This window comes from Spinacia oleracea, chromosome 3 (genome assembly GCF_020520425.1).
Source record: "Spinacia oleracea cultivar Varoflay chromosome 3, BTI_SOV_V1, whole genome shotgun sequence".
Lineage (NCBI taxonomy): Eukaryota > Viridiplantae > Streptophyta > Magnoliopsida > Caryophyllales > Amaranthaceae > Spinacia > Spinacia oleracea.
The window spans coordinates 21,715,465-21,743,021 of NC_079489.1; the positions used below are offsets into that span (position 1 = coordinate 21,715,465).

A 27,557-nucleotide genomic window follows, 5' to 3' on the forward strand; every position below is an offset into this window, starting at 1 on the left:
CTTTCCTTCCTTTTCTCTTTCTCCAATTATTATTCAACAGTTTTTTTAATTACTTCATTAATTATTATCATCATCATTCTTCTTCTTTAGGTACTATTCATTTTATAGTTTGACTCCCTTAAGACAGATTAAATAACTACCCCATCTTAATTAAACCGACACTACCTTTTATTTCTTTTTCTTATTTAAATCTCTTGTTACATTATTACTCTACTCCAAATTATTAATTTATCTTAAAAATAGTGATCAAAGAGTTTATTATACATACGGGTGGTAAAGTGTAAAGCCTATCAGATTTGACCTATTTAAATGACTTGACTCGTTATTTTGATCAGTTATATTTGTACGTGTCAATATTCCGTATCGATTTTAGGCTGAAAAATTACACGATCTTAATCAACTTAATCACTACTTAATTTAAACAATGTCCACTCAAATCTGAACCAAATAACCTGATTGCCAACTCCCTATGTACCACACTTTTAATATACCAGCATGTATAATGGAATTTGAATAGACGACTTGTCTAACAATCACTTTCATGAACAAAGAATTGAGATCTCAATTTTATAAACTTTTTTTTAAAAAAAAAAAATTTCAGAGAGGAGAGAGAAAGAGGAACCTTCCATTTTCATGCTTCTCTTTTACTATATGCAATTGCAAACTTAGGAAGAAGGCAGGGGCAATAAAGGGAAGAAATACTATCACTTTCTCTCTCTACTCAACCTACCATTGATTACTCTATTGCCTTCTTCTTTAAACCTTCTTCCAACAACAACCTCATCACATTCACAGAACTTGCAATTTTCCTTTCCAACAGCTACTTACTTTTTAGTTTTCCCATTATTTCAAGGATTTCCCACTTTTTTATAGCTCAGACGTCAATTACCCAGTTCATAATTCAAGGAATTCCAACTTTTTTCATTGAATTTTGATCAATGAGAGTGATTTTGGCATTTGGGTATTTGTTAAATTTCAGAATGATTGTTGTTTTGTTGCAGTAATAAGATCCAGAGGTTGAGTTTTGTTTATACTAGGAGCTGGATTCTGATAAAAGGTATAACATGTTCGAATTTTGGCTTTAGTTTTTGCAGTTTGTCTTGTGTTCCTAAGTTTTTTGTGAGGTCAAATCATTTAGCTAAGATTTTGTTTGTTCTTGTGCTATATTTGTCCTGTCATTTGTCTCATACTCTCATTTATTGGGGTTTCCTAATTGTACAGGTTGAGGGTTGAGATTTTTGTGAATGTAGAACACTTGCATTTATTGTGGTCATGAAAAGGATGAGTTTTGGTGTTTTATGTTTCCTTTTGTTTTTGTTGGGAAAAATGACTTGAATTCTGGGATGTCAATTAGTATCATATACAATTATGCAACTGTACATTTAAGCTTGTGTTTCTGGGTTTCCAATTATACTACTGTTGTGTTGTAGGATTATCAATCGATATTTTCGACTAACATGGCGTCTGAAATCAATGCTGGTATGTCCAAGAAAGTTGCTGGTGTGAGGTTGTGGGAATTAATAGGAGTAATCATTGGCGCTTTGATTGTGATTATTCTTTCGGTATTGCTCTATCTATGCCTTACTGCTAGGAAGAAATCTCGGAGGGCTAACAATAGTTTACCTCTTAGCCAAATTCCTTCAATTTCGAAAGAAATTCGTGAAATAAAAATGGACCATATGTCCCAAAATGGGTATGGTAGTTATCCTGATGGTGTTGTAGAGAAATTGAAAGAGAAGGATTCAGACAGGCTTTTGATTCATCCAAGTGTTGAGAAAATCAAAACGGTAGAAAATGGAAGTCATTCAGGTTATTTTACTCATATCGAGAAAGATAGCATTGGTTCCCCAATGGGGGATAAGCCTTCTTCTCATCCGATAAGTGCTCCTTCTCCGCTATCTGGACTTCCTGAAACTTCTCGCCTTGGTTGGGGTCACTGGTTTACACTTAGAGACCTTGAAGTTGCAACAGAACGCTTTTCCAAACAGAATATCATCGGTGAGGGAGGATATGGCATTGTTTACCGGGGTGAGCTTATTAATGGGACACCAGTTGCAATAAAGAGGCTTCTTAATAACCTGTAGGTGGAAAACAAAAAAAGCTTTCATCATCTAGTTGTTGAGTTTATGTTCAATTTGATCTTTTATTTTGGACTGGTTGAAGATTTTTTTGTAATGATTTTGATGATTGAATTGCAGTGGACAGGCGGAGAAGGAATTCAGGGTAGAAGTGGAGGCGATTGGTCATGTTCGACATAAAAACTTAGTTAGACTTCTAGGATACTGCATTGAAGGAACTCACAGGTAAATGTTGTTGCTGTAGATGTGAAAGCACGACGTTCATGCATACATAATTTTGAGAGATGTGCATGATCATAAATCTTTATTAGACTCCAAAACACAGCTTTTGTTTTGTATGCCTTATATTTCTTATTTTGAAGGAACTGTATGCCCTATTTCTGAAATCCCGTATGTTTGTTCCAGTTGCAATCCCATTTCTGAAAGCACAACATTCATTCAATAGTTTTCTCTACACTGCTTGATTGAAACAAGTTTTAGATGTGCTAACTAATACAGAAATAAAAATTATTGTAGGTTGTTGGTTTATGAGTATGTCAATAATGGAAATTTGGAACAATGGCTTCATGGTGCAATGCGCCAATATGGAAATCTTACTTGGGAAGCTCGCATGAAAGTTCTTATTGGCACTGCTAAAGCGTAAGTTGTTCACCTAAAAAAACTCCAGTGTCATTACTAAGTGTTCAGTTTATGATTTTGAGAAACTGATACTAATATTCATTTCAGCCTTGCTTACTTGCATGAAGCCATTGAGCCTAAGGTTGTGCATCGGGATATCAAATCAAGTAACATACTGATAGATGATGAGTTTAATGCAAAGGTCTCAGATTTTGGTTTGGCAAAGCTGTTGGGTGCTGGAAAGACTCACATTGCTACTAGAGTAATGGGCACATTTGGGTGAGCTTGTTTCTAAGTTGACCCTCTGCTCTATAATTACAGTCGAACCTTTTCACTATTAAGTTGAAAAGAATACGAAATTAAGAAACAAGACATTTTTACTCAGATTGAATAAATACTTGTGTACTTTGTTTTTGCTATCTTGCAGGTATGTGGCTCCAGAATATGCCAACAGTGGTCTTCTAAATGAAAAAAGTGATGTCTACAGCTTTGGGGTTGTTCTCTTGGAATCTATTACTGGGAGGGACCCAGTAGATTATGCGCGTCCGCAGAATGAGGTAAAACCTATAAAAAATCTGCTAGTCTTCCCATATTAATCAAAGCTCAAAATAAGACACTTGAATGTTGTTTGATTCAAATTTGAAGCAGAAAAGGTGTGTCATATATTCTACTATCTACTAATATCACCTTACTATACGACACCAAAGACATTGTTTTTATAGTTTGAAAGTAGACTTCCACTTGAAGCTGGAAGAGGATAAAAGTTTTGGTCTGAATCAGCATTGTACTTGGTTTGATATGTTAAAGCAAGAGATATTAGTAGAATCTGACAGCAAGTACAATGGGTTTAATTTTGGTGTGGCTGTAGGTAAACCTGGTGGACTGGCTTAAGACTATGGTTGGTAATAGGCGTGCAGAAGAAGTGGTAGATCCCAACATGGATACTAGACCTTCAACGAGGGCTCTTAAGAGAGCACTTTTGACCGCACTGCGGTGTGTAGATCCGGATTCTGAAAAACGGCCAAAGATGGGTCAAGTTGCTCGAATGCTTGAATCAGAGGAATATCCCGTTCCTCGTGAGGTAAATTATCTTTCAACACTACAAAATATTCAACAGTCTTGTACCTTTTTAAACAAGTCAAGATTGAGCAGCATTGATTGTAATCATTAGGCCTTGATTTATTTCCTACAATGTTATTTTAGCTGTATGTTATGCATCAAATATCCGCTGCTTGGGTTCAGAAAAATGAGAAATTAGATTCTTGATTCAAGTTCCTAAAACCCAAACCCTAATATATTTGGAATCATCATTCATTTTCATGCATTGTAGCTTCTAACATGCTTCCTAGTTTTGACATTTGCTTCAATTCGGAGTCATTACAATCATCATACACCACTGTGAGAGTATTACATTTGTTCTCATTCTTTGCTGCTTATGAGAAAGAATCATTTTACACTTTGTAATGGATATAGTTGTTGTTGTATTGGCAGGATCGGAGGCATCGAAGGAACCAAGGTGGAGAGGCTGAATCTCCGAGGCTTAGTTTCAAGGCTAGTGTTTGAACACAATGTCAAGATCAGTAAACCAAAAATATACCCAACATTTAAGAGCCAGTAGGGCTGTAGTTAACAGATGAAACCCCATGCTTCTAACAGCTGAAGTCTGCGTGTGATCTGTGCTGAGATTGAGTCGACGTATATATAAATATAAATATAAATATAGTAATTTTGTGCCCTCGGACACCCCATTTCTTTGTGAGTAGCTGATTATATAGGATGAATATGGTTTGTATAAGTAGTCCATCCGATGTTTTGTACAGGCCTTTTTAGGCTAGAGGGTTTGTTAATATACTAGAGAGTAGAGACCCAATGAAATTTGCTGATCTGTGTCATCAGCTCGTCATAGTGTACTTAATTAGTACTCTATATTGAACTACTGATTCGGTTTCAAGGAATTTTTTCATGATGCTGTTCTATTGTTGAAATTGCACTTGAGTGGTAGTTTAGGACCAAAATTTGTATTCAGGTTTAAACTTGTTACTAGCTGGGCTGATTATATGAATTGGCCAGCTTGTTGCAGTAACATCAGATATTTAGATATGCATCTAAGAACGTAAATGGTTCTTCAATTAAGGAGCAAAAGGTCTTGCATGTACAAGGTGTACAATAAATTCATAACTTTTACCCAGTTTTCTCTAAATATTTTTTTATTAAAATGAAAAATTTTATCAGTAAAAAATAGATAACTTTTACCTATATAAAGGTAACTTTTAAGCATTTACGTTAACTTTAACTTCGGTGTACAATATTTATCGTACAAGCAATTTTAATGGGCACTAAACGAACAACATCAATTATATTCGAATCTTTAACAGTACTTTTGCTTAACTGCAAGGATTAAACTCGCCTAAAGCCATTTTCTTGAACCATATGAGTTTTTCTTCGGCTGTCCTGATCTGATTGCCCATCGTCAAACTCCTGGCCTTGACTTTTCCTTGAGACTATTGCTGTTGATGTTAGTTTTTCCTCTCCAGTTGAATTGTAATAGTACCTTGCTTCCTCAGACAGTGGTGTTACAATATTAAAGATTTTCCGAATAACAAAGAATCTTCTGTTTGTTCACTAAAGCAAATTACCCTTGAGCAATGATATTAAACTGACTCAAGATAGCATCGACACTCAATCAGGCCCAAGAGCTCTAAAACCTAAAAAGCGATCAGAAGCAGGGACTGCCATACAAGTATAACTAAGATTTTGGACAATGTGGCAGTTGTGTTACCAGCCTGTGTACATATACACAACAATTGACGATTGAAGATCACGATCTACCTTAAAGTGAGCATGGAAGAATCTCTTTACCTGCCAAATCATGAAATCAATACAGCTTAGGTTCAGCTTCAGGACAGCAAAAAATAATTAGTGCTTAATAATTGGAACTTCACCTCTCTAAAAGATTGAGAAATTAGAAAATCTTTTAATTTTCTTTCTTCAGATTCGAATAAAACAATGTGGCTAGGTAAAGACCAATTTTTTGCAAGTTCTGATGCAAAGCCAAGTGGATCCATCATAAAGCGGTCTGATTCGTCAAGGGTTCCTCTTTGTTCACTAATAGAGGAAAAAAATAGGTCACTAGTCAGAAAGAGAATATGTAGGCAAATGAGAAAATACTGAAGGAAACTAATTGCAAGTTTAAACCTTGGTGTACAGTCCAAGAAGCGCATGGGCAGATTTTGGTGAACAGCAGAGTAATAGGGTGTGGCATGGCAAGGTGTCAGGAAGAGTACACTTCTGGCTTCACCATTGAGTGCTTTTGTCGCGATATACTGCATTACGTCTTCCGGCCCTCTCTGTCCATAGATCAAAATTAAGTAAAAATTCCAACCCAGCAGAAATTTTAAAACATAAAACTACAACAATCAACTTATCCCAAGCATAAAATTCAGGGATGTCTTCAAGTACTAAACAGTAAGGCAGGAAAAAGTGAACATATATTGTGAACACAAAAGCTTGCGTTTTAGGGGTTTTTAGATAATATATTCCACCAAGATGCATATTGAATTTATTATGATTCTCAAGTTATCCTTTCAAAGCAACCCAAAAGAGCAAGAAGATCTCAGATAAAAAAAATACACAAAATTAAATTGAAGACTCAAATACAGAAGTTGTACCCAAATGACACACAATTAAATTATTCTTTTTCATATAAAATGATTAGATGGAGTTTGAGACATACATGAATTCAGCTTAATCCAAGAAAAGACCCACTGACTAAAATTCACGCCAGAAAATATATTGACAGTCTTGCTTCATGAATATACCTGATGAACCAAACTCATATAAAGGCCCATTGGGATGTTGGTGACAAGCAAAAAGAAAACAGCTAATCGCAACTTTGAAGGCCACTTATTATGCGTGGTCGGAGCCCTTTTGTTTTTACCCACTGGTATGTCTGGTGTTTCAAGAGCGGCTAATGAATACCCAGAAAATATCAATGCTATTGGAAGAATAGGCAAGATAAACCTGTTTACAGAAGTATTAGCCACTAGGAAGCAGAATCAAAAAGCTGAGTGAGTAGATCAGTATCAAATGATATTAGGATATACCTGAATTCTTTATGACCCAACACACTGTAAATGCCTATAACCCAGCCAATCACACCAGAGAGCTTCCAATGTTTAGACTCTATGATGCCTGCCAAAGAAAATGGCAAGAAGGTGAAGATCATCACAGGAAAACCTTGAGTGAAGTACCAGTGCCACGGATGAGTTCCATAATAGTCTCCGCCAGAAGAAAGAAAGTTGAATTTCAGAAAATTTAAAGGTACTATGATCCAAGACCCGTATATCATACGATCCAACAGAGATGTGATTGCCAGCACCACTGCCCTGAGAAGGTAAATGAAGAATAATAAGAATACAAAAATCAGTCATCACACAAACACACACAATAGAAACTCTGAGAGTAATTTAGTAACATGAGTTTTATGACTCAAATGTAAAGCTAACACAAGCTAAGCTATCCACAAACTTTCAAGAAAGTAGCCACACTTAAGTTAACAATAACACAGTGAACATGATAAAGGTGCTTTCCAGGAAACAGGTCCCATCTACCAAGGACCTACACAATCAGACATGCTCATCATCTACCTTTTGTGGTGCGGGAGATAAAGTCATTGGAGAGTGATACTTATGGGGATGCTACATCAGTGCGACAAGCAGCTACGAAGCATTTGATAGGGTAATAGCATACACTGCAAAGTGCTGCAAGAATCCATCGAGAATGAAATGCAGGAAGCTGTAGCCAGCTACTTACAAGTGGATCATAGAACTAAATAGAGGTAACAACATTACAAGTCATGAGAGAGTAAGGGAGTGCAAGGTCAACACAGGTTTCTCAAGTCATAAGGTTGCTCCAAAGCACCCTTTCCAAGAAATTGCAAATAATTTCTAAGGAAAAAACGAAACCCGTTCTCAGGGTACAGTTAGCCATTTTAATATGCCAACACAAAGGAGGACATCAAAAGGCTAGCAAGAGTGCACAATGTATCTAGGTTTCTTAGGTGGTCAAGTATTTACAGGCATTACAGCCCTAGTCCCCACAATTTTCAGTGGCTCCAATCAAAAGGAAAGTGTTCAACAAATGCTTAATCCTAGTCCACAGGAAATATCAGCAAGATCTATGCTTCTAACTTCTAAGCGATCACATACAAGATTTCCTCATCTATGGTTGAGAGATCGTTATTTGTATAGTTCAACAAAGTATGGAACAGAAATTACAAGCAGCAGGAGTTCGGGCTGACAGCAAACATGGAAAGATAACAAAAACAAATCAGGAACCAAAACAAGCCCAATCTATTCTTTCAATTTGCTAATGGGCCATACTTGTACCATCACAATATGTATACATAGCAAAACACGAGAGACAAGTGAGAGGTGAGAAAAACTATTAGACTTGTTTTCTTGGTAACAAGTAAGCTTCTCATTTGAACCAGAAATCAGCAGAAATACAATAAGCAAACAACTTCAAAACTCAGCGAGGGTGAACAAGACCCCTCACTTATGCCCTCACTTGAGAATTACACATCCAGCTTACTAGTATTAAAACACCTAACATCCTCACAAGACAAACTATCACAAATTAGAGCATTGTATCTACTGAATACATCAGATCTAATTCTCATAACAAGAATAATAGGCATAATGGCAGCTTCCCTCCAAATTTCCAAAAGGCGTGATTTCTGACTCCCCAGTTATGGTAACCCATAGCAGTAACAGCAGCCAGGCAACGTTATTGTTTAACTCTTAACTTAGCATGTTTCCTGTACCAGATCTTCCAAACGTATGCACATTATCAAGTGTCCTCACAGTAACTTATCAGGTGCACAGTATCATGTTTCATCTACAAATGTTCATAGTAAATGTTACTGTACTCACACCTGAAGAAAAGATGCTGAGTACTCTCAGACAGTTGAGCAAATGGCAGACAAGTGTCATTATCACAAACTCCTGCTTTGTACAATCTAACTTTTGACTTAATCTTATCCAAGGCAACCATGTAGCTGATTAAATAACTCTTTGGCACATTGAACCTGTTCCATACCCCTCTTTTCCATTGAACTTTCTGATACTCAACTTTAAGCCATTTATAACCTTCTACAATTCTGTAAGGTTTAGCATTATGTCCCCATTTGTTTACATTGAAGCCCGATTTCAGTTTATCCTTCACTCTACAGATATTCTTCCATACCCAACCTGCACCAGTTTTCACCCCTTAAATAAACACTGCGAATCCATTTAACCCACAGGCCACAGCTACCTTCTTTTTGATCAATTTGCCTCACATACTTTCCCAAGCGTGCAGTATTCAATACACGGTGGTCCCTTAGCTTAACGCCTGCAAACCCACCATAGGAAGAGGCCTAAGCACACGCTAACCTTCGCAAAGAAAAGCTCTATACAGTTGAACAATTTATCCAACACTTATCTAGAAATTAGGAAGATTTGAGATTTTGAGCCCACTAAGTATGCAAGCTCATTAGCACTGCATCTAAACTAGCATAAGATAAATTCCTGCTAGGCTACTACTGCAGCAGTGCATCCTTTGTAAAATTCTATCAGTTAAAACATAATAATCAGCACTGACAACCTTTCAAAATTTAGTGGGAATACCTAAACACCTAAATGGAAACTCCCCCTTTTAAAAACCAGAGTCCTGCAAAATATTCTGCTGGACATCATTAGGGTCACATCCAAAATAAAGTGAAGACTTCGAATTTGCACACAGCCTAGAAGCTTTTGAAAAAGACTGACGAGCTATCAGGATCAAATGATCAATTTTGTTGATTTATTATCCCCTTTAGCAAAGAGAAACTCAGGTTAAACATCAATTGTATATTACATATATTCTCAATTACTCATCATCAGCTCTACTCATCATAAATACTTGAAAGGGCTGAAAAATAGCAAAAATGTTTCCGAAATAACTAAACACATGATGTGTTGCTTAATAGTTTACACATTGAGCAACTCAGCTTACTTCAAAGGCCTAGGAGGGGCCATCTGATTCAATACACCCTCAACTCTGCAAGCCTCTTTTACCAATCACTACGAATAAATCCTCAGTCGCACTCTAAATCATCCCGTATAATAAGTTTCCTCTGCTTTCCATTTCATAGTAAGGCAATGAGCATATAGCACCAGTACTATACATAATAAACAGAAGATGGACCACTAATGTTCAGGGCTGCAAATATAGTAGTTTTTATCGAAAGAACCTAGTAAGAAATTGAGGCCAGAAACTAGAATTGTATTCAATTACTTAGTAATTAAAAGAATTACAACCATCCACTTTCGAGAAGTGGATTGTATCCCAAGGTTTTCCTTCTCTCTACAATTTCCTGATTGACTTTCTCTCTCCATTCTGTTGCCTTTTATTCACTTTCCACACCTGCCATGCTCTCCTCAACTCTAACCAACTTATTCTCTTTTCTCATTCCTATCCTCTTGAGACATTCATCACAAATAGTTCTGACTTTGAGGTGGATTTCCCTTGCTACCCCTGGGCCTCTTTCTTGGATAAGTAATCAGAACAGGAGCTTGGGGTTGATTCTTTTGCACCCCCCCCCCCCCCCCCCCTCCCTTCTAGGTACTAGCAGAATGAATTAACTAATGCCAGTAATTAACTTATATTTTTAACATAAACAAGTAAATTCAACAAAACTCAGTAAGGTAATGAGAATAAAAGTGTGATGCATGCACCAAGACCTTAATACTAAGATTTAGTTACTTCAAGCAGTACACAGGCTCCAGACCTTCAGCCCACATATACTCAAAAGCGAGATCAGGAAAAAGAAAGGAAGATAAGAAGTACCAACCCAATAGGAGCAGCCTCAAGAAAGATGAATTTCAATCTATCAGAAGCCACAAGCAGCTCTAGAAAAACGACATACAGCCATACTATAGCACTGGTTGGACGAATGGCACAGGCTAATGCAGCAATAGCCAAAGCCCACCTTCTTGAACTTGAAGCAATTTTACTAGAGCTAACCCTCATGCAAGGCCAATAATAAAGACTGACTACGGTGAGAACAGTCTCTAAGCTGTTAGATAAAGTTCTTGTGCAACAGAAAAACACAAACCAGTTTGTAAGGTGAGAGAATAGCTGTAATTGCAAGTTAAGTACAACTCATATTATTAACATGTTTTGATCAACCATGGAATTAAATCAAGGTTGTTCTGCTGTGTAAAGGAAATTCAATAGTGAACTTTCAACTTTCCTTTACATGAAATTCCACCCTGTAATGTGTGTTTAAAACCACACCAAGAAATCCATTGTAAACCAAAATTTTCTGCTTCAGCCATTAAAATCTGTTATAGACGTTAAGCGAACAGAATCAACAGATGTAATTGATTTAAATGTAAGAAAAGTTTAATCACTACAAAAATTATACTCTCTTTTTTTCTAAATAACAAGATTTGATTTTCAAAGTATATCTTCAACTATAATCTAAAAACATAGAAGTACATCAGAACTTTTAAAACTACAATGATAAATTGAAAATTTTCCACTTTGTCCATGCACAAAGCGGACAGATGCAAAGCACAATTTAACACCCACTTCTGAGTGTTACCGCATGTGAGACCCTCTTTTTTTTTCTTATGGAATCTACGGTCAACAATAAGAGCTTCTATTGATACCTAGCATTGCAAATAAGAAAAATAAAAATAAAATGATAGGATACTGTCCACTTTGCAACCCGATTCCCGAAAATGATGTCAGAAAATTTGTACAAGTACAAATCACATATGGCAGCAAAAATGGATTGCAGCAGGCGTGGAGCTTTCATCTGAAACAATCATAAGCAATAATTACCAACATGTCATCCCTCTAGAATCTACTCAACCCACCCAAAATAGAAGTGTGGAAATTACCATAATCCAAGGAGTATCAAGGTGAAGAAAAGCTAGAACTTTATAAAGAACAGCAAATAAGAGAGGATGCAAATAACCGCGTATTCCCCTTTGCCATTCCCATGTAAGATGCCCATATCTGCAATTTGTAAGTCATATAGAGTTAGCTGTCTACTGAGAGTATGAAAATTGAAAAAAAAAACAAAAAGAAAAAAGGCCAAATTAAATCGACCAATATTCTGTACCCAAACACAAGCCGATGTGCAACTTCGAGAGACTGCCAGTGCTCATCAGGGTTAAAGTAAGTCTGCACCAATAATGAATTCACCATACGCACAGCGAGACAAAGGTAAAAAACCCTCCTCCATGATGCCTCAGAATCTGGATTGTTTTTTGTGTCAATCTCAAAAGAAGCTGGAACATCTACTTCCTTTGTATCAGAAACGGCACTAACATTTTGTCTCATTCTCATTATCCTACAAAAAGAAAAATCGGCATCACTCAAACAATTGTCAATCCATTAGATATCAAATATACAAGCTGAAAGCAAGAGAATCCACTATTCTAACTCATAGTTACATATTTCCCTAATCCCTGCGAACCGAACGGAGCGAATTAATAAGTGAATGTGGTATGACCTAATTTAACAATTCTGCTGAAGAATTGTAAACCCTGGTATGAGTGAAAAACAAGCGACTGAACTTTCTGCTGAAGAAGCAGATTTAATTGGAAGATCGAACAAGAAACTTAAGCGAATTGACAAGGAGTGTTAGAAGCAGTACAGGAAGAAGATATCACATGGAAGGTAGAGAAAAAGTAGGGAATAGCCTCTATAATTCCCCTTGCATTTTCTTGTACATTTTGTTAATAGGGAAAACCTCACCCTTCTGAACAGTAGTACAGCCCCCCAGCTTGAAAAATAAAATCTTTGCACCCAATAATCTTTTTTAGTGACCATGAGCATTTAGGAGAATTAGCAAAGTTCTCAAACATATCTTCCATTTTTATAGTAGGTATCCACCTAACCCACCACAATTTATCCCTTTTATGGGTTAAAGCCCATTATAGTTTTGTTATAGCTGCTTCATTCCGTAACAAAACATTCTTGATATTCAATCCTCCAGAAGACTTAGGCAACTAGCGGTTTTTTTGAAGCCAGTGAACTACCAGTCCAGCGTCCACAAAAAAAGCCTACAGTAAGACTCAACTCTCTCTCGCAGCTTTTCATCATCTAATTCTTCATCTTATGTCTTCATATGGATGCACATTCAACAAGGCAACAACACATTCTTAGTTCTACTACCAAAGTCTGGCACCTATATTGTGGCCTTGAGCTTGCTTTATCGGCCACCACATTACTCCATAGAGAATAGCTGGCCTTAGAGATACACATTAGAATTTTCCTTTTTAGTTTTGATGGTACCGTATCATCATACAGAACTCCTAATGTAGTTTGCCACCCAAACCAGCTTGCACTAATACCATGAATAACATTTCCATAAAATCACTCAATGTTGACCTTTTAGCTCACAATTTCTGAGCAATGGGTCAAATTTACTCCTGGATAATATCCATCAATCGTAATCATTGAATTGTAAAATTGAAGAAACAAATGATGCGACAAATTGAGCAAAACAAATGATGCGACAAATTGAGCAGAGCAAAGAATTCGAGAAATTGAGCAAAGCATACAAATGGACATATCGAGCAAAACAGTCGACAAACTGGATCATAAAAATGGATACATAGAATCGGAGATATAAGAAATCAGTAAAAAGAAAAGAAAAAAGGAATGATCAAAACTAACCTTGAGTAATGATAGGAAGAGATGAGAGTAAAGTGGTGGTTTGCACTTTGCAGTGGTGTATTTCGGTTCAGCGCTAGACTAACCGTCACACTTGCCGGGATCAGAGAAATCAGCCTCCAAGCCACCACTATTTTCCAGCACGAGATCCGACCACTACCGCACCCTCTCCTCCAAACCCCAACTTATAAGATGGTTAACCCCATGTATTTTTCTCTCTCCTCCTCATCTCCATCTTATTTCAGTTTCTTTTGTAAATTCGACCTCCACCTTATTTCATAGGGCAATTTGGATTATACACCTGGGTGCACAGTGCTCATTGTGCACCTGTTGAACATTTATTGAAAATTTAAAGAACATTGTGAATAATTTCAATGTACATATACTAGTGAAATATTAAGCTATATGTTCTATGGATTTGAACTATATGTTCATTTGCTATATGTTCTTTGTATTTGAACTATATGTTCATTTAAAAATAGGGTGTACAGTGAGCATTGTGCACCCGGATGCATACCATATTTTGCATATAAGATGATTTAAAGTAGATGTGGGGGTTTAGTGGTGTGGGCTGGTGGTCGTGGGCCGTTTTGGGTGAGTTATGCGGTTGGATTTTAGTGGTGGTAAATGGTCCCAAATTTTTGGCTGCATACCTATGCATGCAATTCTGCATGCATATGAGCTACAAATATTCCGTTTTAGCAGTTTTGTGTGATTTCTCCTTTCTTATTTTAGTCCATTATTCTGTGTCCTCCTTTTTTTTTATTTTTTTTATTTTTTTTATTTTTTATTTTTAAAAACTTTTTTTTATCACAGTTGTTTTCCTAAAAAAAAGATATGAACATTTGAGTAAGATACAAGAAGCACACATAAAAAACACACAAATGAACATTTAAAGTAATTTAATGAACATTCATGTTTAAAAAATAAACATTTCATTTATTTACTTCTACTTCCTATTTTCTCTTTCTATATGCTTCTAATTTTTCTGCTTCCTTCCTTTCGGCTTCACTTTTTATGTACACCGGTCTCTTTTCTCTTTCTATCTGCGACCTTATTTCCAGATTCTTTTCTTGTTGCTTCTGCCTTCAATTCTTCTTCAATTCTTACAACATCTCTTCATACCATATCTTCCATTTCTAAATCAACTTTTTTTTCTTTTATTGCCGCATTCTTATCAACATTTACCTTCCTGCAAGAAAATCATAATGTTTTTAGTTGAACATTATTCTGTTTAAGGTGAATATAAGACTTGAGAAACTGAACATCCCACAAAAGTGTTTTTTTTATTTATGAACATATCATAGTTTTATAAGTTGAATTTAGTTGAACATGATTCTTTATAAATTGAACATGAGACTTGAGAAACTGAACATCACACAAAAATGTTCTTATTTGTGAACTATCATCTTCTATAAGTTGAACATGATGAATTATAAACTGAACATGGCAATTTTTAGACAACGCCACTTTTGATATTTTAGTAAAGAATAATGAACATCTGCTTATAAAATCTGAACATTATTAAAGAATAATGAGCACCTACTTAAAAAATGCTTTTGAAAATATCATACTAGTTTTATAGGTTAAATTTAGTTGTACATAATTCTTTATAAGTTGAACATGAGACTTAAGAAACTGAACATCACACAAAATTATTGAACATATATTAATTTTATAAGTTAAATTTAGTTGAACATGATTTTATATAAGTTGAACATAAGACTTTAGAAACTGAACATCACACAAAGGTGTTGAACATATATTAGTTTTATAAGTTAAATTTAGTTGAACATGATTTTGTGTAAGTTGAACATAAGACTTGAAAAATCGATCATCACAGAAAAGTATTGAACATATATTAGTTTAATAAGTTAAATTTAGTTGAACGCGATTTTGTTTAAGTTGAACATAAGACTTGAGAAACTGAATATCGCACAAAAGTATTGAACATATTATAGTTTTATAAGTTGAACGTGATTCTTTATTGGTTGAACAAGAGAGTTGAAAAACTGAACATCACTCAAAATCAAGACTAACAAAGTAGCAAATTAATCATTTCTAAAAGAAGAAAATATTTGTTCAGCGATATTATCAGCGTAAATAGATGAAGCTAATACTAATTACTATGATTAATGAAATTAATACATATCACAACCAAAAGTTAAGCAATGCAACTTGAGTTAACATTTCACAATTACACAAATTACATAATACGATAGATGTTTTTGGTGCCAAACATAATTGATAGATAATCACATCATATATTGTTCAAAAGATAAAAATAATTAACATCACACAAAAGTGTTAAATTTAGTTGAACATGATTTTGTGTAAATTGAACATGATTCTTTATAAGTTGAACACGAGAGTTGAGAAACTGAACATCACACAAAAGTATTGAACATATTTTGCCTAAAATTGAACAAGATTCTTTATAAGTTGAACACGAGAGTTGAAAAACTGAACATCACACAAAAATGTTATTAGTTGTGAACATCACTTTTATAAGTTGAAATTAGTTGAACATGATTCTTTTTAAGTTGAACACGAGAGTTGAGAAACTGAATATCACACAGAAATATTGAACATATATTAATTTTACAATTTAAATTTATTTGAACATGATTTTGTGTAAAATTGAACATAATTCTTTATAAGTTGAACAAGAGAGTTGAAAAACTAAACATCGCACAAAAATCTTATTATTTGTGAACTATCATACATAACAACAATCCTAACCACAATATCACCAACAACAACAATATCAAAATTAACAAATGTTGTTCATTCTAATCACACTTATAATTCTTTATCAAATAATCTGTCACCAAATCATAATCAATAATGAATAAATTGCAATTTCTCTATCAAATTAAAATTCATAAAATTGACACTTAAATCAGAAAACTATTTGCAATTTGACTTTATTAATTGACGAAATAAGTGAACTATTCGCACACAAAATTGAATACATGAACATGAAAATTCTCAATCAAATTCACACAAAATCTAGGGTTAACAACTAATTACTTTCAAAAAAATTCGTCCGAAATTAGTAAATTCAAATTTAGTAAGTTATATAAACGAAGGAGATAGAACTTACCAGATTAAGAGAAGGAAGGATTCACGGTTCTTAGTTGAGCATGAGTCAGACAATGCCGAGAGAGACTTCGATGTCGGCGGTGAAAGAGAAACTTCCAGAGAGCGGAGCATCGATGTTCGGCGGTGGAGAATGTCGACCGCCATGGCACAAGATCAGAGAGGCAACGTCGCAGGGGAGGAGAAGGCTTCAGCGACAATATCTATGGCTCAGTGTCGCGTGGATCTAACACGATTGAGTAGCTGCGCGTGGTTGAGGAAGTGGCGGTTGTTAGATCGAAGGGAGGCGGCGGTGAAAGGCGGAGGGAAGGAGGTCGGATTGTTTGGGAGGAGAGAGAAAGAGTGACTTCAATGGAGGAAAGAGAGTTTGAGGTTTTGATGAGAGAGAAAATGGTGAGAGGTTTTGATGAGAGAGAAAATGGTGAGAGGTTAGAGGAGAGAGAAGAATGGTGAGAGAATAGCTGCGTGCTTTTGTTATCGATGAAACGCAACCATTTAATCGCGTATGCATGTACAGATAGGTGCATAGCTATCTATATATTAATAATTAGTAAATGGTAACCGAACGACGATGGTCTCTTTTATGAAACAAAAGTTGGAGAGGCATTGTTAATAAATTTTTGTCAAGAGAAAAGGGAATGTGGACTTGATTGGTGATGTTGTTCTTGATCGATCTCCTATGCTATTATACATCTTTAACAATTTGGGGTTTCTTTTTCTTTTTACTTTTCTAAAGTTAAATTAAACAGATTATAATTAAGCTTTATTGGCCAAACGTGGTAAAAATATTTCTGTTTTTCAAAGTTACTTTTAAAATTTCATGGCCAAGCACTTCTATTTCTCAAAATAGCTTTTCTAGAAACTTTTTCTAGAAAACTACTTCCTCCGTCTTTTAATACTCGTAACGTTTGTTAGTTTCACGCATGCCAATGCACAACTTTGATCATTTATATCTTAAATTCTCTTTATGCAAAAATTATAAAAAGTTGATATTTTGAAAATACACATTGAGACGAATCTAACAAGATCCCACATGACTATGTTTTATCTTATATAAAAAACACTACGAATAGTCAAAGTAGATTATATGAATAGTGGCAAAAGTCCAAACGTTGCGAGTATTAAAAGACGGAGGAAGTACTTCTTAAAAACAGAAATTGTCCTCTAGAAGTTTGGCCAAACAATGCATGTTCTACTATTGGAAAATCGTTTTTAATAAGATTCAAACTTTAAAGGGGAGAATTTATTGGGGTTGCTATTGCTAACGCCCATTTGGATTATGCACGGGTGCACTATGATGAACATTTATCGAGCATCTAATAAACATAAAAATTATTATTTTAATATATATTCTTTGGGGATAAACGACGTGCTCTTGAATTTAAACTGTATATTTATTATAAAAACAGGATACACAGCTACATAATTCATATTTTGATTGTTAACTTAATACATACAGAGTTAACTAAATGACTTACATTAGCTATCCATTTAGTTGTTATGGTTGATTAGCGGTAGGCGTGGTGGAATTTCCTATTGTCGAAATTGCCGTAGATGATCACCATGGAGTTGATACTTTTTTTTGGAATTCCAAGGAGTGGTCCAAAGTCCTTTGACCGATCTATCGAGTTGGTGACTAGAAGGTTGTCGCAATCAAGGTTGATATCAATGATCTCGATTTCAATTGCCACTTGAAGACCTTTATGAAAAGTCAATGCTTCAATTATTGATGTCGGAGAGATACTAAGGTTATAAATGATGAAATGAATGGTTCAACGTTGTTGTCTCGGATAATGACATGTGTTGTTGAGGAGGAAGATTTACAAGAACCATCGAAAGGCAATAATGGGAGAAGTTGGATTTGAAGAGTAAGCAAAGGATGTTCTTTGAAGGTGAATGAGTTAAGAAGAGTTCAGAAGTCTCACTCTTAATAAGACATTCAAGCTTTCACAGAGATTTAATGAATTGAGATTAGAACAATGTTGAAAATACAATAATTTTTGTCTATCTAGATTTGTCAAAAGGTAATGATTAACTTTTTTCACGACTTCTTTGAAAGGATTTTAGTTGGTCTAGAAGAATAAGAAAATTCATCCCTATACCAAAACAATCTAGTTTTTTTTTTTGTAAGGTTATGATTCAAATATTTCTAACAGTATTACAATTTAAGAACAAGTGAGCAGATGTTGGTTTCTGATTTGATTTGTAGAGATAACGTGACGGACTCAGTACTATACTAGATTAGATCCCGTGCATGCACGGATTTTGATAAAAATTTTCACAAAATATTTAACTGATTATCTCCCAAACTATTGCATAGTTATAACATTTTTAACATATTCATTTAAATTTATTCATTTAATGTGCACATTTAAAATGCTAATATGGTAATTTTACCAAAAGATTGAGTGATATATTTTCATTATTAATATAGCGATTTGACTAAAATATTACCAATTTAGAATCATCATTATTACGTCGTATCTATTATTGCCATAATTTATAAATTAAATTTTGTTTCCATACATGAATAGTTTATAAAAAAAAAGGTAGAGAATAAAATAAAATATAACAGATACACTTTGTTTTTTGGAAAGTGATTTTTGGCGGGAAAAAATCGCACCAGGAATTGACACGTGTCATTCTTGGTGTCTCTTTTAGTATATAGTAATAGATTTCTTTTGAAAAGAATATCTCTAACCAGAATACTACTACGACAAAGTTGCCCTATGTTTTTTCAAGGTTAGGAGGAACATAAATCAAATGGAACCTCCATTGAGGTTTGGTGAAAGTCGACATTTTGTGCTAGCTAAGTTGTGCGATTTAAAAGAAAAGGCAACGACAAACAGTAGCAAGGAGGAATAAAATGAACAAGACGTTCCATTTGGGAGGATATGAAAGTTATTTTCATGTGGCTTTGGCCTTATTGATTTCTAGTGTATTAGGGTTGATTTAGGCTTAAAATCTCCTGAACTCATCTACTCCACTTAGTTGAAGACCATTGCAACAACCGTGAAATATTAATATGATTAATACTTCGTTTTTTTGACAGAAACTTTTGGGATGTCAAACAATTCTAATGGCGGAAAATAATTCCCGAGGTTAAAAACATTTTCGTTTTATAAAGAAGAAAGACCATTACATTTATTTTTTCTCCTCCCATTTATCGTCTCCTTTATACTTTCATTTCCATTTTCTTTCACTAACTTTCTTATAAGAAAACAAACAAAGAAAAATAATTTATTGTAATTTCCCTTTAAAACATTAAAACGAAGAGACATGAGAGCCTTGAGGTTTTTATTTTTCTAGTAGGCTAAACACATCAACTAAAAGTCAATTCAAATAAGGAGGGAGTATGAGTAACGCCATTTTCATGTTAACCAATATAAAAACTTATATAGAACAGTTTTATGTACAAGACCAACTTCTTGACAAATAGTTACACTTTTCAATTATGATCAAATAGTTATATTTAATTAATTAATACACTACAGTTAAATAGTTATACTCCCTCCGTCCCTTAATGCTCGCACCGTTTTGACTTTTTGTTCTATTCACAAAATTCATTTTGACCCTATTTTATTTCTAGCATATGAAAACAAATGTTAATATATAATATATTGTTGGCTTCATCTTAATATACATTTCCAAAATATTAATGTTTTTAGAAGTTTTTATACTTCCTCCGTCCTTGAATGTTAGTCCCTTTTGGAATTTAAGACAATCCAATATAAGTACACTTGTCACATGAGTCTAACCCATGTGGGTAAGAGATAAATAATTAAAGGGTTGAGTGGGGATAAATGTTTACTTGGGAGTAAACAAGTGGGATATTTGGATATTTTTGAGAGTATAATGAAGATAAATGTTGGACAAATAAGGAAATATTCCAAAAGGGACTGATAAATAAAAACAACCCAATATAGAAAGGGGACTAACATTCAAGAACGGAGGGAGTAATATGTAGTTAAAGATATTGGTGGTCAAAGTTGTGTATTGACAAGCGTATATAGTCAAAACGGTGCGAGTATTAAGGGACATAGGAATTATTTCTTTACTGTATAATGATAACATCAACGTCTTATGCGTATGTCGGTCTCATAGGAAACTTACCCATACTAATAATTCCTCCTTTTTTTTTTATACAACTTTTTGCATACTTTTGAATTACATTTTAACTTCATCTGAGGATTCCAAATGGGACAAATAAAAGAGAACATGGAGAGTACGTAAATTAAATTCACTTCTCCAACCTTAAAATTATTCGATATCCCATGCATGCGTGAGAAGTCGAGAACCCAACTTTAAGAGGACCTTCACTGATACTTGAACGTCCCAATCATTTGTTCATAAATTTACAAAGATCTAAAATGTTATTCAACATCATTCATCATTCTTTCATTCATCAAAAAGAAAAGATGACACATTCGCTTGAGAGTTGAGCCAAAGACAACGGGAAGGAAGACGAATAAACCCCCTTCAACAAACAAAATAATTGAGAAAATGCTACCTATAAGTTGAAGTTTCCGAGTTATAGGGACATTCTATGCATTACAGACTTACAGCAGCTGAACAGAATCCATATTGAACAAGATACATCTCACTAATTGTTGAATCACATACGAAAGGAATCAATGTAATATACTAACAAATTTGACATTCCTTAGCAGGTGGAGACTTTACACATTTGGAGCTTCAGCAGGAGGGCCTGTTCGAGTATTTAACAATGGTTGAAGAGCTTTGACGACTATGCTCATATTTGGCCGAAAATCTGACTCATACTGGACACATAGAGCAGCTACAGCGGCCATCTGTGTTCAATAATTATGAGCAACAGAGAGTTCAAGTTCAGCCCATATATTTATTCTCAAGATTTATAAGCTATAGAGTTTTGATTTTTGTCAAAAGTCTCGTATCATAATACACTGTTAAGCATAATACGTTACCTTAGCAACAGCCTTGGGTGGGTAATCTGATGCTAGTCTTGGATCAACACATTGCTTTACCTTATCTTCACTAAGTTTTGGAGTTGCCTGGAGGAAGCAGAGTCTAAGAGTGAGATAATATGAAAACCGAAAACATAGGGGATAAGTTATGATTATAAGTCAGAACATTACCCATGTCACAAGACTCTGCTGTCCACGAGGTAATGTATGGTCAACAGGTTTACGCCCTGTTAAGAGCTCCAGGAGAACTACGCCAAAGCTGTAGACGTCACTCTTTGAGCTCAATTGTCCAGTCATAGCATATCTATCAAGAAATGTAAATAAGATAAGTGTTACTACAAGGCACAATAGCAAGGAGGCGTTAAAAGAAAATTATAGAAAGAAATTACACCCCCACGAAACGTGTAGGTTTTGAGATACACCACAGAAGTTTTGTCATGAGTGAACACACAAGTTTCTATTTTGAGATATACCACCAGAAGCATGCCACTTTTGCATTAGTGGAAACATCGAATAATAGTCACCTATTTATATTATTATAGACTTGTAGAGAACATGCAATTGGGAGTCTTAAAGTGGACTGCAAGTCAACTTTGGTAAAACCAACATTACTCTTCACTTTGGACGAAGAAAGTTGGAACCTCATCATAACTTGGACATAACCTCATAACCAACACTAGTCGCCGAGTCTAACATCTAATAGAAACATCATGATTACCATCGGTAGCCTCTAGAATAAGATTATATATACGACACTATGGATACTTAAACTACAACTTAAGCAACTTGGTTTGCTGTATCACACTTAATAACAACTGCTGACGAAGGCAAGATATGGCTTCGATTTTTGACAAACAATGACACTTACTCTGGAGCATGGTATCCAAATGTTCCGAGAACACGTGTGGAATGTAGACGTGCTGCCATGTCCGGAGCTTGGTTTGATAAATCAAAATCAGCAATTTTAGCAACATCATCGTCGAATAAAAGTACATTGCTGGACTTAATATCACGATGTATAATGTGAGGCTGAGCTTTCTCATGCAAATACTCGAGTCCTTTGGCTGACCCAACAGCAATTTTAACTCTTTGTGCCCAGGAGAGCACAGGACCGGGCTGTGCACCTTTGACACCTTTACGTCCTAAATACAAAAAACACCATTCCGTTAGGCATTACCTAGTAAACATCACAAAGATATTGGCAAATACAAATACATCATCCCTAAACTGGAATTCTCCACACAAAAAATCTCATCTAAAAGCCGAAAAAGCCAGTCATAAGGTCTTTTTCTCAAAAGGGCAGGCATTACAAAGCGAAATAGAAAGGAGAACTTCTAACTTCCACACTGCCCTTCTTCATGCCAGTCAACAAGTATATTAAACATGTAAAAGAGATAGTGCAAGATAATCGATTCCACATTGCCCTTTCTTCATCTCATTCAAAAAGTATACTTATTACAATCAGTGAACTAGAAAGAAATTTAAGCCAAAAGTTGGACCTAGTTAATCAGTAAATAATTGCACGATCCTGAATAGCAAAAAATAAATACTTCGTAAATACGATCTGTAAAATGTTTAAAAGGACGACATTTCCAGCACCATAATCACTCCTAAGCTAGAAAGAAAAATCACTTATCATTAATTCATTATAAGTAATTATTCCAGTTTACCACCAAATGTCCCACAAATAAGGGAAATACCAAATAATCAATGTCTAGGGCATCGCAAAATCAGTCAAATCCTTGAAAGGCTCCTTGGTAATAAAGCAGCCTACTGACAAAATAATAGATATCCAAACCAAAAAGCTATTCTGCTACCAAGAAATTTTTCAGCTATGAGATGCTCAGTTACCTTCATTAGCATCATTTTTAGTGGTAACTACAGTAGCATACATAATCTGTATAAGAGGTGCTTCATACTGAGGAAAGTTGAGAGCATGCTTACAAAAAAAAGAAATTCTTATGTTCTCATAGATAAGATTTGTAAACAACTAGAATGTAACAATTGATAATATCCACAACTGCCAGATGTCAAAAGATAGTCTACGGCACTAAAATTTTCCTGAATTAAGCAAGACTTATATAAAAGGTCGATAGAGTAACGAGAGGGCAATGCTCATGTTGGAGGCTAGTCGAGAGGTGATAAGAACTGGACTTGATTGGGAATGAAGCAATTTACGACAACTTACCATGAAGAATATCATGAAGGGAACCATTTGGAGCATACTCATATGCAAGGACCCGAAAGTTGCCATCAAGACAATAGGCAACGAGCTCAAGCACATTTTCATGTTTAAGTCTTGATACCATTGACACCTGTAACACAGGTACGATAATATTTGTTATTTTGGTAAAATGCCAAAATTTGCTGAAGAATTAAGACCACTTTCTTCTGTAGGCATTACCTGTCCCAAAAACTCTTGGTCAGGTTGTTTACTGGAATCTAATTTTTTTAAGGCAGCAGCCTGTCCACTTCTTAGTATACCATAATAGACTCTTCCATAAGATCCCTCGCCAATCAAAGCTTTCGTTCCAAAATTATCTGTAACTTCTTTCAATTCGTCTACTGTAACTGGAGAAACTGCAGGAGGCTGAAAATTTACGGTTTGTGTGTCCTTTGGCTTGTCTTCTCTTGCTGGGTAAGCTGCATTATGGCCTGAATAACACAATTTTTTAGTCAACTATATCGATTTTCAAGCGAAAAACAGGTTGAACTGAATTGTGAATGAAGGCTCAATCTACATTTGTTTTTCTACTATATTTACACACAGTCCAAGAAACCACATGTCATAACGGATCATACTTTCAATGGAATATAAAGTAACTCATAGTTTCGTAGTATTAACTGTTCGATACTCGTTTAGTTTTAAAAAATTTCACAGAACTCCAAATTTTTTGTTCATCACAGTCAATAAAATTTCAGGTCAGATCAATATACATAGATATTCAACCCTTACCAGCTGGGTTACTTGTCATGAACGCCCCATTATCACCTCCTCTCTGAAAATCATCATCTCCGCAGCAGCCGAAACAGCTCATGGTGGCTCCTCAAGATGCCGAATTCTAGATGAGTATATAAGTATACAATGAATTCCAATCACTGCATTTACGCAAAGACAATTACACCAGAATAAAAGGTTAGAAGAATAAAAAAGGGATTCAACATATATAACTAATTACAAAGGAGAATTTCAGCTTCTTTGATAACAGGGTAGCTTATTCATCCAAAAGCAATATAAGAATCTAAAAGTGAATAAACACCGATCAACACGCGATTTTGTCATAACATCCTAAACTAATAAAGAGGTACTACTTCAAGTACTGTAATTTAGAATGGTTATCGTTAACCATTACAGCTGCACATATTACAACCGGCAAAAAATTCAAAAATGTTTTCAACTGAAAATAGTTATAAAAAAAAAAGTAGTGTAGCAGAAATCAGAGCAAGGATGGTTTTGATCTAAAAAAGAAAACCCAGAATCAAAATTAACATCCAATATCCAACTTAGATCGAAGAAATACTAACTATTTTAGAATCACAAAATACCCAAAAAGAAAAGGAACTTGATCACCAAATGAATAGAATTTAATCCCACAATCAATAAAAAAAACACAAAATTAAGCTTACATAATCAAACACAAGTAGTTTCCCACATCTAATTAATGCATAATTACAGAAATAAGAGAAAAAATGCTTCAGATCAGTCGCACTTAAGCTCAAAAAGGGGGGAAATTGAAGCAAATTGAAGTACAAAAAGCAATTAAAATTGAAAAAAATGATATACCCAGTTGAATTTGATAAGAATCAAGAGCTAAACTTTAGGTTGATCTGAGAAAAATGAAGGAAATTAATGAAGAAATTAGCAGGGTTTTGGTTTTGGTTTTGGTTTTGGTTTTGGGGATGGAGTTGAGTTAATAGCAAAAAGTAGAGAAGGTAAGAAAGAAAGCGAGTGAGCGAAAGTTGCGGGTAGGAGGAGAGAGAAACGCGTAGGTTGAAGAAGAATTTAGCAAAAAGTAAAAGATATAAATTTAAATAAAATTAAAAATAAAAATGAAGAGATGGGGTTGAAAGTTGAATTCTTTGGAATGGAAGGATTTGGTCTTCTAATCTGACCACTAACTACCACCCTTTGGTCCACATTTGTTGACCTCCTTCATCTTGACAATCAAAGCTATCTTCTCATCACTTGTTTGTGAGAAATTCCGAGTTAATCTTAGTCATTGGAAAATTTTTCCAATTAAATGGCATTTTTGTAAATATTTTGCTTGAAAATCGTAGGTGGTATAATGTTAGGTGTTGACTGTATATTTGTAGTTATTGATTGCCTATTACTCGGTTTTGATTGTATACCACTTATCGTTGACTGTATATTTTATGATTGGTGATGAATTACTAAAATGCAATACTGTTTATTGGTAAGTGGTTAACTGTATATCTATAGTTGTGGATTGATTATTAGTAGAAGCTTATTGTATATTGCGAGCTGTTGACCGTATATTATAGAGTTGTTGATGTATTATGAAAATACAATTATGACTGTACATGTGGCCCATATTTGATGACATGTCACCCACATTTAATGGCATTTTCTAGGGATGTCAATGGGGCGGGTTTTATAGGAGACCCGCCCCGCATCCGCCCCAAGTAGGCGGGGATGGAGGGAGGTTTGGCGGGTGATGGGGTGGGGATGGGTATAAAGATCATACCCGCCATGGGTGATGGGGCGGGTGTGGATTTTGTGTTGGACCCGCCCCATCCCCGCCCGCCCCGCCCATCCCCACCCGCCCCGCTTGATACTCGTCAACCCTATCCGAATATCATTCCCTACGTGAATTGAAAATTTTAAAGAACATAAAAAGTTGAACAATTTTTTTATGCGTTTGGATTGGTTTGTAGTATTTGATTTTATGAATTAAGGCAAGACTTCTAATTTTATGTGTTTGAATTTTTTTGTTATGGAAGTTACTTTTTTCCATAATGTTGGCGAAATAAGAAAAAACGAGATGGGTATTGACGGGGATATGGGGTGGGGATGAGACGGGGATGGATACCCAGGCGGGAGGTGGGGCGGGGATGGATTTTAGTTTGTACTCGTTGAGCGGGGATGGGGATGAATTTTGTACCCGTCATGGGTGATGGGGCGGGGATGAGGATGGAAATTTTAGGTGGGGATGGGGATGGAGGGACATACATCCGCATCCGCCCCGCCCCGCCCCATTGACATCCCTAGCATTTTCGTAATAAAATCATCAAGTATTTACGAAAATGCCATGTGATTGGAAAGATTTCCCAATCACTGAGATTCGGAACAGCTCCTTGTTCGTAGTCTTTTCTTTTTTTCCTTTTTTAATTTTTTTTTTTTAAAATTTTATGTTTTGTCTCGTCTCGTCTGATAAGATGTGAATCTTCCAGATTTGGTTTGGTTTGATCCGAATTTTTCTGGTCGGATATTGCTTGGCCATATCAAAATATTTTATATGAATGACTTGTGCCTTTTCTTATTTGGTTTGGTCTGAATTTTTCTTATGAAGTTTAATTATAACAAAAATAAATAACACGAGTAAGCAATAAGAAGAAAAATTTGTCAAATACAGCCCTTCAAAGTAGGATTTTTTGTCATTTAACACCTTAAAAAAACTAGTTTTTGTAATTTAACACCTTACTTAATTTTTATTACATTTAAACACCTTAAAAAGCTACAAGTTTGTAAATCAACACCGCTTAATGATTTCCATAAGAAAAAACGTTGGTTTTAACCATGCTATAGCTCCCAAAGCATAATTTGATGGTAGAAGCCTAGAAGGGGTTGTTTACCACCAAATCATGTCTTGGGAACTTTAGCATAGTTAAAAATTAACGTTTTCTCTAACAAAAATCGTTGTGTGCTTTCGATTTCTTAAATTTTTTTAAGGTGTTTAAAAACAATAAACAATAAGTAAGATGTTAAATTACAAAAACTAGTTTTTTAAAGGTGTTAAATGACGAAAAATCCTTCAAAGTATTCACTTTGAAAATTGCAGTCTTTCAAGAAACAATGTTCAAATTACAACCTAAAAGTTCACTAGTTGATACTCATACCCTTTTTCCGTCGATACACGCG

At 35.1% G+C, this 27,557-nt stretch overlaps 3 protein-coding genes across 3 annotated transcripts; 1 reads left to right on the top strand and 2 right to left on the bottom strand.

Annotated features, from left to right (window-relative positions):
* Positions 1 to 523: 523 nt before the first annotated feature.
* Positions 524 to 4,665, top strand: LOC110790970 (probable receptor-like protein kinase At5g18500). The gene is made up of 8 exons (XM_021995722.2): positions 524 to 1,057; positions 1,431 to 2,080; positions 2,199 to 2,303; positions 2,595 to 2,717; positions 2,805 to 2,975; positions 3,124 to 3,253; positions 3,565 to 3,777; positions 4,188 to 4,665. Exons 2-8 carry the CDS (start codon positions 1,458 to 1,460, stop codon positions 4,257 to 4,259), a joined length of 1,437 nt encoding a protein of 478 aa, XP_021851414.1. The 5' UTR covers positions 524 to 1,057; positions 1,431 to 1,457; the 3' UTR covers positions 4,260 to 4,665.
* Positions 4,666 to 4,919: 254 nt separating this feature from the next.
* Positions 4,920 to 13,652, bottom strand: LOC110790969 (mannosyltransferase APTG1). Its single transcript, XM_021995720.2, has 10 exons — positions 13,413 to 13,652; positions 11,851 to 12,081; positions 11,627 to 11,744; positions 11,437 to 11,541; positions 10,570 to 10,856; positions 6,800 to 7,081; positions 6,515 to 6,716; positions 5,892 to 6,043; positions 5,639 to 5,801; positions 4,920 to 5,555 (listed from the first exon to the last, which is right to left on the bottom strand). The coding sequence occupies exons 2-10, from the start codon at positions 12,075 to 12,077 to the stop codon at positions 5,472 to 5,474; spliced, it is 1,620 nt and encodes a 539-aa protein (XP_021851412.1). The 5' UTR covers positions 12,078 to 12,081; positions 13,413 to 13,652; the 3' UTR covers positions 4,920 to 5,471.
* Positions 13,653 to 20,882: 7,230 nt separating this feature from the next.
* Positions 20,883 to 25,449, bottom strand: LOC110790968 (pto-interacting protein 1). The gene is made up of 8 exons (XM_021995719.2): positions 25,242 to 25,449; positions 24,414 to 24,556; positions 23,862 to 24,112; positions 23,646 to 23,772; positions 22,326 to 22,599; positions 21,629 to 21,761; positions 21,458 to 21,544; positions 20,883 to 21,322 (listed from the first exon to the last, which is right to left on the bottom strand). The coding sequence occupies exons 2-8, from the start codon at positions 24,493 to 24,495 to the stop codon at positions 21,191 to 21,193; spliced, it is 1,086 nt and encodes a 361-aa protein (XP_021851411.1). The 5' UTR covers positions 24,496 to 24,556; positions 25,242 to 25,449; the 3' UTR covers positions 20,883 to 21,190.
* Positions 25,450 to 27,557: the final 2,108 nt, after the last annotated feature.

Bases quoted from the DNA above. Each gene is read 5' to 3' on its own strand.
- LOC110790970 (XM_021995722.2), top strand. From the start codon at position 1,458: ATGGCGTCTGAAATCAATGCTGGTATGTCCAAGAAAGTTGCTGGTGTG. The intron at 2,718-2,804 runs GTAAGTTGTTCA...TATTCATTTCAG, and splicing joins CTTATTGGCACTGCTAAAGC to CCTTGCTTACTTGCATGAAG. The intron at 2,976-3,123 runs GTGAGCTTGTTT...GCTATCTTGCAG, and splicing joins AGAGTAATGGGCACATTTGG to GTATGTGGCTCCAGAATATG.
- LOC110790969 (XM_021995720.2), bottom strand. From the start codon at position 12,077: ATGAGAATGAGACAAAATGTTAGTGCCGTTTCTGATACAAAGGAAGTA. The intron at 11,745-11,850 runs GTACAGAATATT...TACAAATTGCAG, and splicing joins GCACATCGGCTTGTGTTTGG to ATATGGGCATCTTACATGGG. The intron at 5,802-5,891 runs GTTTAAACTTGC...TTCCTCTATTAG, and splicing joins TTCTTGGACTGTACACCAAG to TGAACAAAGAGGAACCCTTG.
- LOC110790968 (XM_021995719.2), bottom strand. From the start codon at position 24,495: ATGAGCTGTTTCGGCTGCTGCGGAGATGATGATTTTCAGAGAGGAGGT. The intron at 24,113-24,413 runs GTAAGGGTTGAA...TGTGTTATTCAG, and splicing joins CATGACAAGTAACCCAGCTG to GCCATAATGCAGCTTACCCA. The intron at 21,545-21,628 runs GTAATGTTCTGA...TGCTTCCTCCAG, and splicing joins AGCAGAGTCTTGTGACATGG to GCAACTCCAAAACTTAGTGA.